The sequence below is a fragment of the Pistacia vera genome, unplaced genomic scaffold (genome assembly GCF_008641045.1).
Source record: "Pistacia vera cultivar Batoury unplaced genomic scaffold, PisVer_v2 Contig665, whole genome shotgun sequence".
NCBI lineage: Eukaryota > Viridiplantae > Streptophyta > Magnoliopsida > Sapindales > Anacardiaceae > Pistacia > Pistacia vera.
Genome location: NW_022196518.1, coordinates 2,604 through 20,964, shown reverse-complemented (window position 1 = coordinate 20,964; position 18,361 = coordinate 2,604). Strand labels below are relative to the sequence as shown.

At 36.3% G+C, this 18,361-nt stretch overlaps 2 protein-coding genes across 3 annotated transcripts; both read left to right on the top strand.

Annotated features, from left to right (window-relative positions):
* The first annotated feature begins 1,891 nt into the window (after window positions 1-1,891).
* Window positions 1,892-10,094, top strand: LOC116112679 (ubiquitin-like domain-containing protein CIP73). 2 transcript variants are annotated; one of them, XM_031398802.1, is made up of 18 exons: window positions 1,892-2,157; window positions 3,521-3,683; window positions 3,867-3,984; window positions 4,191-4,298; window positions 4,389-4,507; window positions 4,673-4,759; window positions 5,397-5,579; window positions 5,664-5,733; window positions 5,814-5,968; window positions 6,520-6,684; window positions 6,779-6,850; window positions 7,181-7,298; window positions 7,365-7,694; window positions 7,786-7,937; window positions 8,017-8,244; window positions 8,597-9,238; window positions 9,518-9,673; window positions 9,783-10,094. In XM_031398802.1, the coding sequence occupies exons 2-18, from the start codon at window positions 3,555-3,557 to the stop codon at window positions 9,852-9,854; spliced, it is 2,904 nt and encodes a 967-aa protein (XP_031254662.1). In that variant the 5' UTR covers window positions 1,892-2,157; window positions 3,521-3,554; the 3' UTR covers window positions 9,855-10,094. The 2 variants fall into 2 exon arrangements, with proteins under 2 accessions (XP_031254662.1, XP_031254663.1); XM_031398803.1 differs by having other exon boundaries at window positions 1,893-2,157; window positions 8,017-8,241.
* Window positions 10,095-11,544: 1,450 nt separating this feature from the next.
* LOC116112654 (cytoplasmic tRNA 2-thiolation protein 1) lies at window positions 11,545-14,852 on the top strand. Its single transcript, XM_031398778.1, has 10 exons — window positions 11,545-11,733; window positions 11,974-12,088; window positions 12,186-12,328; window positions 12,552-12,671; window positions 13,332-13,444; window positions 13,526-13,618; window positions 13,725-13,765; window positions 13,882-13,948; window positions 14,056-14,167; window positions 14,340-14,852. Exons 1-10 carry the CDS (start codon window positions 11,632-11,634, stop codon window positions 14,502-14,504), a joined length of 1,071 nt encoding a protein of 356 aa, XP_031254638.1. The 5' UTR covers window positions 11,545-11,631; the 3' UTR covers window positions 14,505-14,852.
* The last annotated feature ends 3,509 nt before the right edge of the window (window positions 14,853-18,361 follow it).

Here is an 18,361-nt window from a genome sequence, read left to right as displayed (position 1 = left end):
GCATTATATTGTTTGTTTAGAGATAGAATTTTCTGAGAAAATGTGAAGCATAATGTAGGAAAAATTTAGAAAGAGAATTTTCCATGAGAAAATATAAGGAAAAAAAAAAAAGCAAAAAGAAATAGAAGAAGAGACGGGAGAGAAAGAAGATAGAGGAGGTAAGAATGGTGAGAAAAAAATTTTAAAAATCAATGATAAAGGGAAACAATTTTTTTTTTTTTTTTTTTAAATCTACAAAACAAAGAAAAGATTGAGACAGAGGAAACAGAGAAGGAAAAAAAAAAAAAAAAAGACTAAAGAGAGAGGACAGGTGATGTGGAAACTAGTGATGTGTTACATCACCTTGTATAAAAACTCTTCCTAAGAGTCTTTACATCTAGCATTTCTCAATCAAAGTGTTCATTATCTAGGTATATGGTATAAAATGTTTAAACCCACTTGAGTAAATGGTTTATTGGTTTGGGCTCATTAAATGACCAGAAAAAGAGTTTTGTCACAAGGCTTCTAGTTACTCCCTAATTATTTCTAAACCTTCCACTCTGTGATAAGAGTAAAATTCTGTACACTAATTAATTATACAAATCATTTCCTATATTATTAATATAGCGTTACATGTTTGGCATGTTTTCTACTTTAATATAATATATATATATAATTTAAAATTATTTATCATATTATTAAACATCAATTTATATCAGTGATTTATTTAGGGGGCGTTTGGTTCAGGAATGTTAGATTACTGGGAAGATAGATTACCTTAGAAGATTACTGGGAATCTTTAGAAAAATGTGTTTGGTTAGTTGGTGGGTATGTTATATGAATATGTTTGGTTATGGGGAATAAATTAGTGGGTATGTTATTTAAATTCCTAAATTGTCCCCCTTTTAAATATTAATATAAGATTATTTTTATTATTAATTTTTGAATAATTTCTTTTAAACCCCAATATTTCAGATATAGCTAAAACACCCCCGCTTATATAAAACTTTAATTTATGACGAAATCACCCCCACCTCCTGCTGCCACCGCAAACCACCGCCGAAAATCTCCGAAAGCACCCGTGAGTACCTCACCGTGACGAAGAGGCTTCAATATGGCCGTTTTCGGCCATTTTGATGGCCGAAAACGGCCATATCAGGCCAGATCTGGCCACTAATGGCCAAGGATCTAGCCATTTCCGGCCAGATCTGGCCTGATATGGCCGTTTTCGGCCATCAATATGGCCGAAAACGGCTATATCGATGCCTCCTGGAGCCTCCCACTGAAACTCGTTCTTTTTTAGGGACTCCGGCGAGTTTTCAGCGGCGGTCCGTGGTGGTTGGCCGCTGTTGGCGGTGGTGGTGGTGGTGGTGGTGGCTGAGTGGCAGTGGTCTGTAAATTGTTTTAAGTACAAGGACATTATTGTCAAAAATTTTAGTTAAATAAGGGTAAAATTGAAATAGGATATTAATGTAAATTTATTTTAAAATGAGGGCATTATTGTCCAAAATTTTCATTAATAAGGGATAAAATTGTAACAAAAAATGATAACCCTGGTAATCTCAGAATATCTAAGAAAATGGAGGTAATCAGATTACCTCCAATATTGCCAATAGTAACTACTATTGGTATTTGAAGATTACCAGAATCTTATATTACTTGACAACCAAACGTGGTAATCAAGTAATATAAGATGACATTACTCCAATAATCTGACATTACCGCCAACCAAACGCCCCTTTAAGAAATTTGTTAACTTACATAGGTAGGGTTTATACAGAAATTATGTGGGTGTACAACGAGAAGTTCTGTTACGCTCTATATTGACAGGCCCCATTTATGGATAAAACCCAACCCTAAAAACAAAACCGAGAATAAACGGCGTCGTTAAGTTTATTTCCCTCGCAGAGCCATGTGAAGTGTGAACAACTCATTGCCTGCTCATTCTAGATTCTTCGGCTCAGATGGTACATTTGTATAATCCATGACAGCTAAATTGCCTTGACTCGGCTCAGCTTGTACGACTCGTGTTCTTGAACCCAAAAAGGCACATCCTTACTCTCTCTCAAAGGCATTCCTCGAAACCTAAGCCAATCCATCGACGATTTCAAACTCTATTCAACACACTCGCCGCTCGCATCTTCAACTCTCGAAATTCAGGTTTCCTGCACCTAGAAGGTCGGTTTCATATTCTTCCAAGTTTTTGCCACGTGAAATTTTTGTGCCTTGTATTTTTGTTGATTGAATATGTTTGCAGTTTGTTCATGCAAAGTCTAATCAGAACTGTTTTGATATCTGTAGTCTACGTTAGCATCTTGACTGATAGTTTTGATCGAGTGGATATTGATTTTATCTGATTATTTTATTTTATTTTATTAATTCTAATCGGCGATAGTAATATGTATATGTTATATATATCTGAGAGAGTTGTAATTGTTTGCGATCTGCCACGTTTTGCATCGACGAAACTGTCAAGGAAGTGTGTTTTCAGATTTGAGCAACGTTAGGTTTGACAAACTCCACTGGCAATTCAAAGAGTAAAATATTGAATAAATTAAACAAGTGAAGTTAAAGCACGGTTCTGTGTATTCGCCTACTCCCTTGATTTAAATTTTGGTGAAAGAGGAACGGATGTCGAGGCATGAGATTAGTTGGACAAGATTTTAAACTTTATATATATGTCTCTGGAAAGATAATTATAGAATGTAGTATGTTGGGATATAGAATATTCATTATGATGTTTATGTTCGGTTTGAGTTGCCGGATGGCTTCAACTTTGTCTAGGCTAATCGAATGCCTAGTTGCTCCATAACCTATGTTTGGTGGGAATAAGTGCATCGATCGCAAAATTTCCATTTAAAGAAAATGTAGAGTGTGGCTTTTGTTTTGTTGCAATTTAAGACGAGAAAGAATAACCATTTACTAATGTGGAAATTTTGACATGGCATTTTAAAACCTTTTGTGCTGCTTTGCATCCTCCTTTCCTTTTAAGGTTATTTGTCTGTTGTCATGTTCTATGATTCTGTAATTATGTGCCATGACATATACCGCTTACAGAGTTACAGTTACAATGAGATACATAAATATCGTGTATAATGAAGAAATTTAACTCTGGTCATCACTCATATAGTAAGAAATGAAAACCACTTATTTACTTTCTGGAGTTAATATTTGTGTTGATGCTTATCTCGTGGACTGCCGATTAATTGCTACTGAATCTAAGCGTTAATTGTATGTCTTTTCATGACACATTTTGTTGGGCTGAGTTGCTAAAGATGATTAAGTACACACGTAGTATAGGTTGCAGTGATCTTTGTAGTATTTAGTATGTCATCGAGTGTCTATATCTTTCTACTCGCTGATGGCTGAGCTGGTTGGCTTAAAAACTGCCGGGCAGTAAGTTATCACAGCTGCTCAAATAAATTGGGGCACACAAGTAGCTCTTGGCTGCAAGTGTTTGAGCAGTTTAATATAGGTAGTCCCATACATCTTACAAAAATGAATTCTTTTACTTATAAATCATGGCTTTGAACTTGCACAGGAATTTGTGTCTGAGCTTTATTGGCTGAAATATTATGGCGGATCAGCATCTCAGTGAGGGTCCTAGTACAAGCAATGTTTCTGGGGAAAGTTCGGATTCAATGGTAGAGATCAATATCAAGACATTAGATTCGCAGATTTATAGTTTTCAGGTGGACAAAAATGTAAGTAAAGTCTTTCTTGTTCTTTTTTGGGTTTCATGTCATATTACTATGGTTCCTAATGTAATGGTCTGCTTAAGTTATTGAAATTTACTAGCACATTATGCTTATCTATATATTTTTTTAAAAGAAAAATTGTGTTGCATTGAGCAGTTTTCTTAGTTGTGTCATTCTGAATAATTTCAGATGCCAGTTTCATCATTCAAGGAGAAACTAGCTAATGATATTGGTGTCCCAGTTGGTCAGCAACGACTGATTTTCAGGGGCAAGGTGTTAAAGGATGATCACCCCCTTTCTGAATATCGTATCCTCTAATTTATGTGATTCTAATTTTTTTTCTTTGAAGTTGTCCTTATTTTTGTCATGTTTTCTTATATGTCACCATGTTCTTTTTATTTTAGGTTCTTCCTTTTTTTCTTTTTGATCTTTCTCAATTCTTATATGATTATTTATTCATCTAAGCCCATGCATCTGGTCATGCTGTACTGTGGACCCTTTGACTGTTTTTAGATGTGGAGAATGGGCATACATTGCATTTGGTTGTAAGGCAGCCAACTCAGTCACAGCCTTCATCTGATACAAGCTCTGGGGAGACAAATGGAAATAGTGGTAATCGAGGTATTGATTCGCTGGGTTGCTTCTGCAGTTTCCAGAGCAACAATGATTACTATAAATTGATTAGTTATTGTTTTCTTTTTAAATTGGCAGGCAATGATGTCAATGCTGGTGTCCCTCGTAACCGAGTTGGGCAAATCTCACACAGTGTAGTTCTTGGTACTTTCAATGTTGGGGATCAAGGTGAAGGCATTGTTCCAGACCTATCTCGGGTTCGTTTTTCTTTTTTTTTTTTGGGTATTATTGTTATTTATTTTGTGGGTTTAATCTGTTTTTGTTTGAGTTTTTTAACTGGATAGCTACCCTAAGGAAAAAAGGGTAGGATTATTTTGTTGCTATTGCCAGAAGCATTTACTCGTTTGTTATATTACTTGTAGGTTATTGGGGCTGTTATGAATTCTCTTGGAGTAGGTGGCCAGTCCTCAAATAATGGCAGTAATAATGGCGTACAATTCTCTGGTTTGGTAAGTCATGCATGTCTGTGAAAATTTCCATCATACACACACAATATATATTTTACGATCTCAGTTTATTTATTTGGAGATAGGTACAATTTTTCTTATTCTCTTAATTGGGGGTAGCTGTTGGAGTCATATATATATATATATATATAGTTGTCTTTTCTTTTCATGTTAAATATTCTGGAAATGTAAAGACATGCACAAGAAACTGCTTTATGGATTGTCAGAAACCCCATGTCTTCACATGTATTTTTTCTATGTTTTGCTCTAGTGTAAAGTTCTATAGTGACTTTGTACTTAAACCAAGAATACCTAATTTAGCAGTGTTTGTGGTTCAATGAATGATCTTATTTGCAAATCACTTGTGGCTATCATGTTCGGCTACATTGACTCCTGCTGAAGCCGAGCCAGCTTATCGTCTGTGTGTTTTCTTTAATTCTAAAATATATCTTTCATGGTTCTGACTTTGTCCAATTCACAAATTTTTACAGAAAATTCCTTCAGAAATGAGGGAAATGATCTGTAAAGGGAACTGAGCATACAGCATGTACGAATAGAATTGCTTAAAAGAAAAAAATATCGAATCTTTTATATAAACATGATTTAGGTGCTGCTAAATCATTGTTTTTATTATTTGCAGTCAAATACATTGGGTCAGCCCCCACAAGGAAATGAAACAGATGGGATAAGGGGCAATGTTGGTAATCAAAGCCAATTAGGATCACAATCTGGACAGGCATCTGGTCAACCATTTCTATCATCACCTCAGGTTGTTCAAATTCCCCTGACTGCAGCAGCTGTGCCGATTCCTTCACTTCATACGGTAGGAAAATTATTTGCTTGTTCTTGTTTTACTTGTGATCGGCACTCATTATTTTCTAAATATGCTTTCCATTTTGGGTTTCAGCCAATTCCTGATTCTTTAAATACTCTCTCCGAGTTTATGAACTGCATGGAGCAGACGCTGTCTCAAAATGGTAATGACACAGAAGTTATTATCTTTTTACTTTTGGGCTTGAAAATAACTGCCTGTGATAACCAGCTCTGCAATATGTAGGTTATCAACCGAATACATCTTCAACAAGCGATGAAGGTATACCCAGAGTAGAACTTCCGTCCAATGGACGGGGGTTGCCAACACCTGAAGCGTTGAGCATTATTTTGCGGCATGCTCAGAGGCTTCTCAGTGGTCATACTACTGCAGCACTATCTGTAAATACTTTTTCAAGAACACTTCCATTATCTTTTTCTTTTCTTCACCTTTTATTTCTGTGTGGAATTTTATCTGTGTTTGAAATTCAGTTTTGTTTGTTTCTATGCTTTTATGTTAGTTTAGCCAATAGACTGTTTCTTACAGTTCATTTTGAATGAAGTTGTTCTCTCTCTGAAACTTTTTCACTTTGGTGATTGTATTTTTTACTCATTGCATTCTGTGTTTAAATCTGTTATTTTGATGCTGCTATCTTGGTAGTGTATTTCTTAATAAGTTAGTTGTATCAACTTTCTTTTTACTTTCTCTGATTGTAATAATTTATTGATTTTACTTGTAGTTGTGAATGGTTCAGATTAGGGGAAATGAATGCCTTATTAAGCAATTGTTGTTAGGATACCTGTCTTACTGTAATTAGGATCAAGATTTAATGCAATAGCATATAGTTGGATATGAAGTTCCATAAACATGAATTTATCTTTATCTTTTTCTGTTTTTGGGTCAACTTTACTATCTGATTAAGTGTTATTTATAATCTGCTGCAATTTTGTAGCATATTGCAGGACGCTTGGAACAAGAGGGAGCTTCTTCAGATCCAACTATTAGGGGGCAAATTCAGGCAGAATCTGCACAAGTAGGCCTTGCGATGCAACATTTAGGTTCTCTTCTTTTAGAGCTTGGTCGTGTGATTCTAACACTGCGTATGGGACAATCTCCTGTATGTTATAATCCTCTCTCTGCCTAATCCTCTCTCTGCCTCTGATTCAGTCTGTGAATAAAAAATCTTGACTCTTGTTTTATGCAACTCGCAGGCTGAATCTTCTGTCAATGCTGGACCTGCAGTTTATATATCTCCATCAGGGCCCAATCCTATAATGGTTCAGGTTTGTCAATAAGTGTTTGGTATTATATACCTTGTTACTACATATTGCGTTTGAGGCTAATTGTTGACGGCATATGTGGGTGTCATACTCACACCGGCATGGTTCATATTATTCACACGTAGTAATTGTGTCTTACATTGAGGAAGGCATTAGATGTTTTATGTTTCTTCACAATGTATTTTTTAAACGATGGACTTGAATAGATGCTTTTGGCTGTGGATAAATTATAAGTTCTCCTGTGTCACTGTCTCTTTATTTTGTAGTTTTTAAGTCATGGATCTATCTTTCATGTTTTCCTAACCATGCATGGATTTTGTGTTTTTGTTGCAGCCTTTTCCTCTTCAAACGAGTTCTCTCTTTGGTGGTTCTGCTCCTTCTAATACTCCAAGTCTTGGTCCTGTTGGTGTAGGAAATGCCCCAAGGAACATAAATATTCATATACATGCTGGTAGGTAGAGGTTAGACTTAACCAGCTTTTTTTACTTTTAAGGAATCTGACATTGTCTGTTATCAGGCACCGCATTGGCACCTGTTGTTTCAGCTGTTGGTACTAGGGGAAGTAACGGGGATGGAGTGCAGGGTGAACGCAGCAATAATACTGGTTCTGCTGATTCATCTGGTCCAGTTCCATTGAGGATGTTACCTGTCAGGAACGTCATTGCAGCAGCTGTCCCATCACGTCCTGCTGGCATTGCAATTTCCACTGGAACACAACCTGGTTTAGGATTTTCTGTATCTCCGCAACCTGCAAACTCTGTCTTGCTATCCTCAGTTATTAATGAAGTCAATTCGCAAATTAGAAATTTGGTAGGTAACATGCAAGGAGAAAACCAGGTTTCATCGGGTAGGTCAACATGAAATGCTTTAAATGATTGTTATAATGACAAGTTTTATAATGATTGTATGGTTCTCAATGCTGGTCTTTCTGTTTGCAGGTGAAGTGGAGTCAACTGTGCAGAACGTATCTGGTGGAAACAATACAGGTAATGATGTTGGCAATGAGCAGCCTCATAGCATGCCAGTAAACAGAGTTGGTGAACTTAGTGTTTCCCAGGCTGGGGTGATTCCCGAAAGTGAAGGTCAGAAGGTATGCTTGGTATACAATGTAGGATTCTTATGGAAGTAATTTTGTGTTTACTTCTGACCAATGCTAATAATGATAATAGGTTCAACCTGAATGCCATCAAGTAAGGAATAATGAAGATGCATGGAGTGTCTTGATCACAAAAGATGGACCAACTTGTTCAGCAGAAGGCTCTTCAAGCTCTCTAAATGAAGTGAAGTTGGAAGACACTTCAGAAAATGCTTCTGGATCCAGTGAAAAGCAATGCCTTCCGGAGGGTGCTGAAACTGTCCCACTTGGATTGGGGCTGGGTGGTCTAGAGCGCAAGGTGGTATGACATTTTGTTGCTGGTCTTTATTGGAATATACACTTTGAAAATGCACTTAGGTCCTTATGCAGGATAAGATCCTGAGAAAATCCTCAATACATTTGCAAGCATGTATAGATGTTACTCAAATATGTATTTGGTATTTTCTGTTGGGCTGGATGTTCTTGATTGTGCCAGATGACTGTTTGATTCATTTTCCCGTTCTTTTGGAGACGTATTTTTAGCTGTACACTCCCATATTATGTTGTTTATATCTGTCATGCACTTCTGTTTATAAATGTTCTCCTTCCTAATTTCTTTTCTTAATTGTCCTCTTTGAACTGTGTTCATAATTCTGTGTTTTTGATGTGATCAGAAGCGATTCAAGCCTTCAAAGACGCCGGTCAAGAGTGGTGATGGAGGAACAAGCAGTGCTCCTCTCGATCAGAATACTTCTAGAGCTCTTGGCCAACAGCTTTTGCGATCTCTCGCACCTTCTAGCTCTGGAATGAGTAGGACAGACGCAAATGACCCATCCTCTGGTCAATTACCCCTGGTTGGTAGGATCAAGGAGAGTGGACAGTTAGGAGGGAAAGATACCGATGGCCAACTTGACACATCCAGTACCGATGGCCAACTTGACACATCCAGTGCCATGTCTCAGGTTCTAAGTAGCCCTGAGATTAATGGTTTATTGTCAGGGTTTTCAGAGGAAACTGGGGTTGGTTCTCCAGATGTCTTGAGAAATATGTTGCAACAGCTCACTCAGAGCCCCCAAATCATGAGTACTGTCAATCAAATTGCTCAGCAGATTGATGGCCAGGATCTTGGAAACATGTTTTCAGGATTAGTAGGAGGGCAGGGTGGTGGCATTGATTTGTCAAGGATGGTCCAACAGATGATGCCTGTCGTTTCTCAAGCTCTAGGTCGTGGGTCTGCTGCCCATCAGCCGCTTTCTACTGCTCAGCATGGTGAGAGGTCAACTGGAGTGGACAACTCAGATAATCAAAACTTTGAGGTTTGTATACCCTACTAATGGATAAAATAATAAAAACTCTGCAACATAGGATTTTGTAGCATTTCCTACATTCTTGTACATATTCTATGCATGTATTCGGCCTCAATCATTAATCTTTTGGCTCGTTTTTTTAGTTTCTCTAATTAGTTTTGAAATTAAAGCTGTTTTCCCAATATTGTGATCCTTGTAATTTTTGAGTTGAATGTTATAAGTGTATCCTGAAGAAGAATTACGTATTTTCAATTACTAAGTTTGTGTTTCAACTGCTTCTGTGTCTAGATTGGAATTCAACAAGTGGCGCAGAGGATTGAACACTGTGATCCTCCTGAAGAAGTTTTCCGTGCTGTTGTTGAGAATGCTAGTGTGTTGCAGCAAAATGGAGCTATACCTGGAGACCTTGTGGATGAGTTGTGCAGTGACGAAGGTCTTGCACATGTAAGTATCACACACAATGATTCACTTTAAATTTCATCGTTACTGTGATGTTCTGGAGCTTAACAGTTTTTTTTTTTTTTTTTTTTTTCCTAACTTTGGTCTCATGCAGGAATATATCGAGATCCTACGGCAGGATATACATCAACGGCTTCAGGGTGACTCTTGCCGGGACAAATGCTAAATTATTATTATTTTTTTTTTTTTTGGTTGTTGAAAGGGATAATGGTTTCATTATGTGTTATAGACCGTGTACCTCTTCTGGTACGCGGAAATATTTTGAAAAATTCTTGTACAAAATTAGGTTTGGGGCTTGATTGGCCCGTAAAATATAGCTCATTTGCATATTGAGTATATAACTTTTCACATTTTGTAGCAATTTATTGTTTTTTTTAATATTAATACATTTTATAACATTTGAGTTTGCTTCAAGTAAAATCAAATTTGTTTTGGCAGACATGATCTCTCGTTTCTAGTTACGCTTTAATAGAATAAGATTTGAGTTTGCTCGACTTGCACATAACAAGTTCCTTGTCCTTGTGGGAGCTTCGATTATATAAACTTGTTATTTTGTTCACAGCAGATGAAATCAAGAAGGACAAATTTTTATTAAATGAGATTTAACAAATAAACTTGTTATAATCCTCATTTAATAAAAAGTAAAAAGAAAAAAAATTCAAATAAACTTGTTATAATTGGATATTAAGATTGGGGTATATAGGCATCAGGAAGAAAAAAGTAAATCTAAATCATAACTCAAGCTCAGCTTGTATTTTTACAAGCTCGGGTAAATTATAAGGAGAAACATGTTTCAGGTTCGGTATTTTTATTTGAGCATTAGCGATGTAAGTAGGGTTTGTGTTAGTCTTTTTGAGAAGGAAAGTGTTATACTCACAATCTCTTCTTACAAATTTCTTCTCACAATCTAACGTAACAACTTATAATTGGTCAACTTACAATGGGTCTCACCTAATAAATTATAGTTGACCAATTGCGAACTGTTAAGTTATAATAGTAAGAAAAAATTTGTGAAAATAGGTTGTGGGTGTAGATTACTTTTTCGAGAATTAGTGAAGCATAAACTAATAGAGACCAATGTTTTAAAACCCGACCTGGCCTGGCCGGTTCAACTAGGACCCAGAAGCTTCAACGGGCTAGGTTTATATTTTTCTAATTCACCTAAAACCTTAGGATTTGGGAGGATGATAGGCGAACAATTGACGGTTGGGATGCTGGGGGTTTTGAAGAAAAAGTGTCAATGAATGCAATTATAGTGACGAAGTTGATTTCCGGTGAGTAAATCAACCGAAAATCGAACAAAACTGACAACAGCAACAACTGGCTTTTGCCGACGATTAGCGAGGCTAATGGAGGTGGGGTGAGGTGGGTTTTGGTCGGGAGGAATAGGGAAGTAATTTCTGGGTGATGGGAAGGGTTATCGACACCGGCGTCGATGAGATCTGGCTTGAAATGTCGACGTTGGCGTCGGTGAGATCTGGCCGAAATTAAACCTATTTCGGCCAGATCTTGGGAATATTTTAAGGGGAATGGGCTCAAGGGATGATTGAGGTTGCATCTGGGGTGTCGCCGCCGTCAACCAGTTGCCGGCCGATTTGTATTTAGGGTGTGTTTGCTAAATTTTAAATCTATAAGGACTTACTGTGAATTTTTAAAGTTTTTATCAACCAATTAAATCGGTCAACCCGGGACCCGGCAACTTTGCCGGGTTTCACCCCGGGTTGGGTTTTAAAACATTGGTAGAGACTCCGGACACTCAAGTTAAGAAAAAAAAAAGGGGTAAATTACACGGACAATTATGTTAATTAATACCACCAATAACAACAATTATAAAAATCCATTGCCCGCCATTGGATCTCCACCGCCAACAACAATTCGGGCCTAAAGGAACGATTTCATATCACTGTGCCGTTAGTTTTACGGCTAAAGACTTTGGACTCGGTATGGATGAAGCCGACACGAAGCTGAGAAAGGCTGGGGGTCGCCTTTGTTGTATCTGTAACCAGAGAAGGGCTGCTCTGAAGAGACCTAAAACCCTAGAACAGGTAACTTTACTTTTTCTTTCTATCCCCTGTTTGTTTCCCGTTAAAGCTGAGCTATTTTTTTTTTTTTTAAATTTTCTGACCTCAAATTAATGAATTATAATTCAAAAATGAAATTTCAAATTAGTTTGATTGTACTAATTTAGAAAGTGGATTGGGCTGCCTTGTTATGATAATCTTCGTATTACTTTATTGTTGTTATTATTATGATGCAATTACCAGCTTAGTTTTTGGTTTGTAAAGATATGCAGGGAGTGTTTCTATGAGGTTTTTGAGGAGGAGATTCACCAAGTGATTGTAGACAACCAGCTATTCAAGCCCGGTGAGCGTATTGCCATTGGCGCATCTGGTGGAAAAGGTGAATGCTTTTTATTATTATTATTATTTGAAGTATTAAACTCTTTTGAATCATCTGCTGCCCTTTTAACCATCATTCCCGCTTCTGTTTGCTGCAGATTCTACCGTTCTTGCTTATGTACTGTCAGAGCTGAATCGGCGCCACAACTACGGATTGGACCTCTTCCTCTTGTCAGTTGATGAGGGCATTACAGGTTACAGGGATGACTCACTGGAGACTGTCAAAAGAAATGAAATGCAGGTCAGATTTTTTCTTTATCTCATATGAGCAAAACCATATCAGGACCAAGTGCAAAATTTGTCATGTTTTTCTTTCGTCAAAGAATTGTTTCTTCTAATTATGACTTATGAATTTGTAAGAAAAAAATATTCAATAAGATCACTCTATGCTTCTCTTTGTTTTATTACTTTCTTCATGCGTTTATATTATCTCTCACTTTTTTTTTTTTTTTTTCTCTCCCCAGTATGGCCTGCCACTAAAAATTGTTTCTTACAAGGATTTATATGGATGGACAATGGATGAAATAGTGAAGATGATTGGTTTAAAGAATAACTGCACGTTCTGTGGTGTTTTCCGTCGTCAGGTATAGGGATTATATTCTCTAAAATAATATAAACCAGTTTTTTATTTTTCTTATTATTGACAATTCTACCATAGCTGTTGCTTCTAGCAAGTTATAGGCATTATAGATTTTTAGCTGCATTCCCTTCATTGGTTGAGATTGGAATTCTTCAAAACAATCACTATCATTTTGATTTGTAAAATTGGTATATGTTTTCTTTTTTAATCTCTGTGCTTTAGGAGATATTTTTTATGTTGTTTGCTTTAATGTATATGTGGGGGAATGTTCTTGTTAGAGCTCTTTGGCTGCCGCAAAACATTTATAGATTGAAAATTGTAGAAGTTTAGAAAACATCTCCAACCGCAATCTATGGGGGCTAAAATTGATGGTCTTTCTGATTTCCATCTCTTCTAAAGAAATGGACTTGAGGATTTCTTCTCTCTCCTGCTCCTTTCAGATGATACAGCTAAAAAGGATTTTATCAAACAACAGAGAATTTACTGAATCATAGTATTCTGATTTCTGAGACAAATGCAAAACTACTCACTTTATTTCTGTCTTAAGGAGTCTTTGTCTTAGGACTAGGTACCAGCTGTACATGTAGTTAACCACTTCTGGCAGTTTTCTAGTCATCTTAGGGTTAGGATAGAATGACTTGATTAATTGGTCAATGTTTTATAGGCCCTCGATCGAGGTGCTTCTTTGCTGAAAGTGGACAAGCTTGCTACTGGACATAATGCAGATGATATTGCAGAAACAGTTCTCTTGAACATCTTACGAGGTGATATTGCTAGGTAACAAATTGTTTAATGAGGTTATCTTTCAGTTTTATCCTTTCCTTTTCATGGAACTAAGTTCAGGCTGTGTTTGTGTAGATTGAGTAGATGTACATCAATAACAACTGGTGAAGATGGACCAATTCCAAGATGCAAACCTTTTAAGTACACGTATGAGAAGGAGATTGTAATATATCCTTCTTGTTGGAATGCTTGGTTTTTGTGGACTTATTTGATTTGCATATATTGACATGTACTATTTACTGCAATAGCTGTGAATCCTTAACTAGATGTTCACGTATGCTTATTTCAAGAGGCTAGACTACTTCTCTACCGAATGTAATTGTTCATTTCTTATTCCCATTTAATATTTTTTTCCCTGTAACCTTTAATCTACAAATTTTGTTGTTTTACTGGTCCTTTATCTCTTTAAAGTTCTGTTATTGTAATTGCAGGCATATATTCTCCAAATGCTTATCGTGGTTTTGCTCGTGAGTTCATTAAAGATTTGGAGAGAATAAGGTGATTCAGTTGACACAAAGTGAAGCAAATTTGTTTGAATTTTTTCCAAATAAACCTCGTATAAGCTATATTAAATGTTACCACTTTTTAATGGATTCTGAATGCAGGCCCAGGGCCATACTTGACATCATTAAATCAGGAGAGAATTTCAGAATAGCCACTTCAACAAAAATGCCAGAGCAGGGTACCTGTGAACGCTGTGGCTACATTTCTAGCCAGGTAAGCCTTCTATCTGTATGAAGATTTTGAACAAGCAAATGATACAGCACAATGAATGATTAAGTACACTGATTAATTAAAGCATTTCTAGCAATACAACCATGTTTCTGATTATATGCACAAGGTTTCTGTGACCATAATTCTTATCATTGCATTTCTGCTTAATGCACAGAAATGGTGTAAAGCTTGCGTCCTGCTGGAGGGACTGAATCGAGGTTTGCCTAAGTTGGGCATAGGACGGAATAAAGGCCTCAATAATGATCGTAAAAAGGACTCGAAACAAACTAGCGGAACAAAGAGTATAGAGAGCAAACAGTGTGGAACATTGGATTTCTGATGGCAAACATATGCGTCACCGCCTATAATGCCATTACTAATTGCACGGAATTGGTTTACCAGGACAAGGAAGAGCAATAACATTAAGGAAATGAACTAGCGAGTTAGAGAAATTCACTTAAATATTCTTTTGCTGAGTTGAATGACAGCAGCAGCAGTAAACAAAATATATGTAAACGAGATTTGTCTTGGACGAAGCTGAGAGGAATTCACATAGAGAAGCAGCCTCTCAAACAATTTCTCAGCAGCATTGCCAGTTAAATAACAGACTTAACAGTATTTATAAATTATATAGACGATTCTTGTTGCATAATCAATGTAATCTTATGGATGTTTGGCTGCTATTTTTTGGATTGCAATTTACACAACTGTCAAATTTTTATTTCTCACGTTTGGATTATATAATGTTTTATTATAGGAAAATATTATATTAATAGAAAGAAATATCACCTTGAAGATTATTGGGAATGTTTAGAAAATGTGTTTGGTTGGTTCGAATAAATTGGTGGATAATATGTTTGGTTGGAAGGATAAATGGATGAGAATGTTAGATAGATTATTAAATTACTATCCTTTTTAAATATTAATATAATAGTATTTATTATTATTATTTTTTGAATCATTGCTTTTAACTCCCTAATTTGAAATTTTGCCAAAACACTTTAGTCATATAAAACTTTAATTTCACTTCCACCCACCCCAAGCCATTGTCGGCAACCAGACACCACCTTCGGTTGCCCTCGGCAATTGACAGAATGGCATACAAGTGCGTCGGCAAAGTCGAAATGACCATGGATCACAAATCCATGGCTGAAAAACAATCAGATCTATAGCCAATTCACGGCCACAAATCTATGACACTAGACGCCAGTGGTCAATGGTGGTGAGTCACGACCGACGGTGGTCTTGGGTGGTTAAGAGTATTTTGTTAATTAAACTTTTTTGTAGCTGTGGTGTTTTAATTAATTTCTCAAATATAGAGGGGCTGTGCTAATTGTTATTTGGTAAATATTTGAAAACAATTGTTTCCGAAATGATTTTTAATCAAGAGTAAAATAGATAGAAAAATCAGATTACCTAGTAATGTTTTAATAACACCCCTTCACAAGGTAATAAAATTATCCTTACATTATCAACAGTAAATATTATTTATAATAAAAGATTATCGTAAAATTTTATTATTTATAAATTTAACACCAAAATTTTACAAAATAAACGAAGATTATCCCTGTTGTCTTGTATAAATGATCCAAACGGCTATGGGCAATGGATATACAGTATATATATACACTACCGCGGTCATTTGGGCACCCCCGCACTCATTCATCATGGCGTACTCGGCGATCCCCAGGAGCACCGCCCCAAAGGGCCCAAACCCTAAAAAATCACTACCATTCATAAAAAATGCAATAAAACACAAACACAGCTTCATCCAGTTATTCGCGATGTCCGGAATATTGTTGTTGAGCCTCAGATCATTGGGTCAGAAGTATTACCTCCATGAACTTGAAGAGGACACTTCAGCTCTTAAAGAGGAGCAAGAATCCCTAACTCATCGAATGAACAACATTAAGAGCAGCCTCCTCCACGAAGCCTCTCTCGAATCGACCAGCCGTTTCGCTTCTCGTCTGCGCCTTCTCTTCGGCGAGGAAAATTGATTCAAATGGAGAGATTTGTGAGTCATTTTGTGGTTTCATGTAATTTTATATTAACTAGAGATGGATTTTAGAGTTTTTATTATTATTTGAGTTTAGCAATGAAGGAGTTTTGTTTTGTGACCGTTTGAAGTGATATACGCCTGGTTGTTGTTATTTTTTAACTTGCTATTGTGATATGGACTAAAACAAACCAAATTTGTATGAACTGATCGACTGCTTTGATGATTTCGTATCTGTTTCGTACTCCCTATTGTCATTTCAATATTACCCCGTTCCTTGTTCTATTTTGGGGCTTGGGTTCTTGGAGGGATGAAAATTAGTAGGAAATGTTTGACGATTGTGTATGAAGAGATTTACACTCAGTCATTTGAGGATAAGAAAGTATTGAGATTCTGAGGAAAAAGGATAGTTTACTTTACGTTTGGTTATATAAGAGAAGAAGTTGTCCCTTCCATTTCTTTGGTATCCCTTTCAGAGAAAACATTAAAAATTATATTAATTTAAGACCAGTATAAAGCGTAAATTACAGTTATCTGTATTTCTCATACGTGGAAGGATTGTGTTTTGTTGGTCTCTGGGTACATTTTCTCATGTTATTTCTTTCCTACCAAACAGGGGAGCTAATCTCCATGTCCCTTTGCCTATTTCGTCTTTTGAACTAAACAAAGCTATAAGATTTTTACATGTATTTTCTGTTTTAAGTTTTGATGTAAAACTTATTTCCAATATTGGTTTGGTCAGCTGGTAATTCTCCGAAACATTTGGTGTAATGTCTATCTAAAATCTGTTTTATGAAAAAAAAATCAGAAATAAGATGAATGAATAGGTTTTCTGACTGTATAATGCTATTGTCATTAGTCCGTCTTGAGCTTCTTATGCATCATGGTTTTGTTTGTGTTGAGCATTTTAGGGTTTCTGTTCTTTTGTTGCTTTTTATAATTTTGATTTGGTACTAAATGGTTGTTGTGGTGAACTCTTAAACCCATTTTTTATTTTGGTCTATAAACCCTATAGCTGGTTTATTGCCTTTGTTAGACCAATGTTGATTTCAACATGAACTTAGAGACACATCTGGAATTTTCTTCTGTCTGCTGCACTACCTGCCTACTTGACGAGACTCTTGTGCAAGATTTTGACTAATTGAATAATTGATTATAGTGTACTCAGGCTGATTGGATGATGAACAACATTCAATCATATTTTTATTTCTGATGCTAATACTCAACCTCAATCTTGCCCAGTGGGGTTGACTGATGTGGTGAGAAGAAATTCAAAATTGGGATGGGCGAGATCTATAAAATCCCTCTTCATAGTGACTGGTCAACAAATAACCGGTTTGACGTTTTCATTTTAACCTCATCTAGTCTTTGCTGGATTATAAACAAGCTTTAGATATCTTACAGATTTCCAAAAATAATATGAATATAGGATGTAGAGTCACGAATAACTGTTTTGACAAGTGGCTCTCTAATGTTCATGTACTGGATTTTTCAGCCATTCTTTTATTATGAACGGTTAATAGATTAAAGCTTGTAAGTTTTCTTTTACCTGTGTCAAAGGTATCTAAGTTTTATAAGGATGATTTTACTGTTCTAAGCACACCACTTATAATTGTCTATAACATTTAGATTGATGCGGTAAACCTGTCACTAGTGTTTGCGTTGTTTTAAACTTGCTCAGGTTTAGTGAATTGTTGCTGTGTGTATATCTACTGTTGTCACAAAAATGGTGTTCATTTCATGAGAAAGGAATATTATGTCATTCTTTGTCAATGAATCGAAAAATTTTTGGGGCATAGATAGAATGATGATGTGGGTAACATAAGATAAAGACAGGAATATGAAAGCTTCAATTGGTGTTGACAACTACATTGAGTTGCCTATTCCTGCAGGTGTGCTATTGTGATTAAAATTATCTTCAAGAGCTGTCTAAACCTCAATTATGTGATTACTAGTCTCTTGCCTGTACGGTTTGAGTGTAACATGGTCATCAATTGCGGATGATTGACCCTACTAACCAGCAGACTTTTTTGTATTAAACTTGACACCTGCCGCAAATTATCATTTCATTTGTTTTAGGTTGCATTGCTTTTGAAATTTTAATTTCAAGGCGCGTAAACAAAGCATTGTATTAGTGGGGCAGGCGGGCAGCCATCCATTCGAAGTGCCGCGTTGCAGGTAATATGGCTCCAAACTAAGGC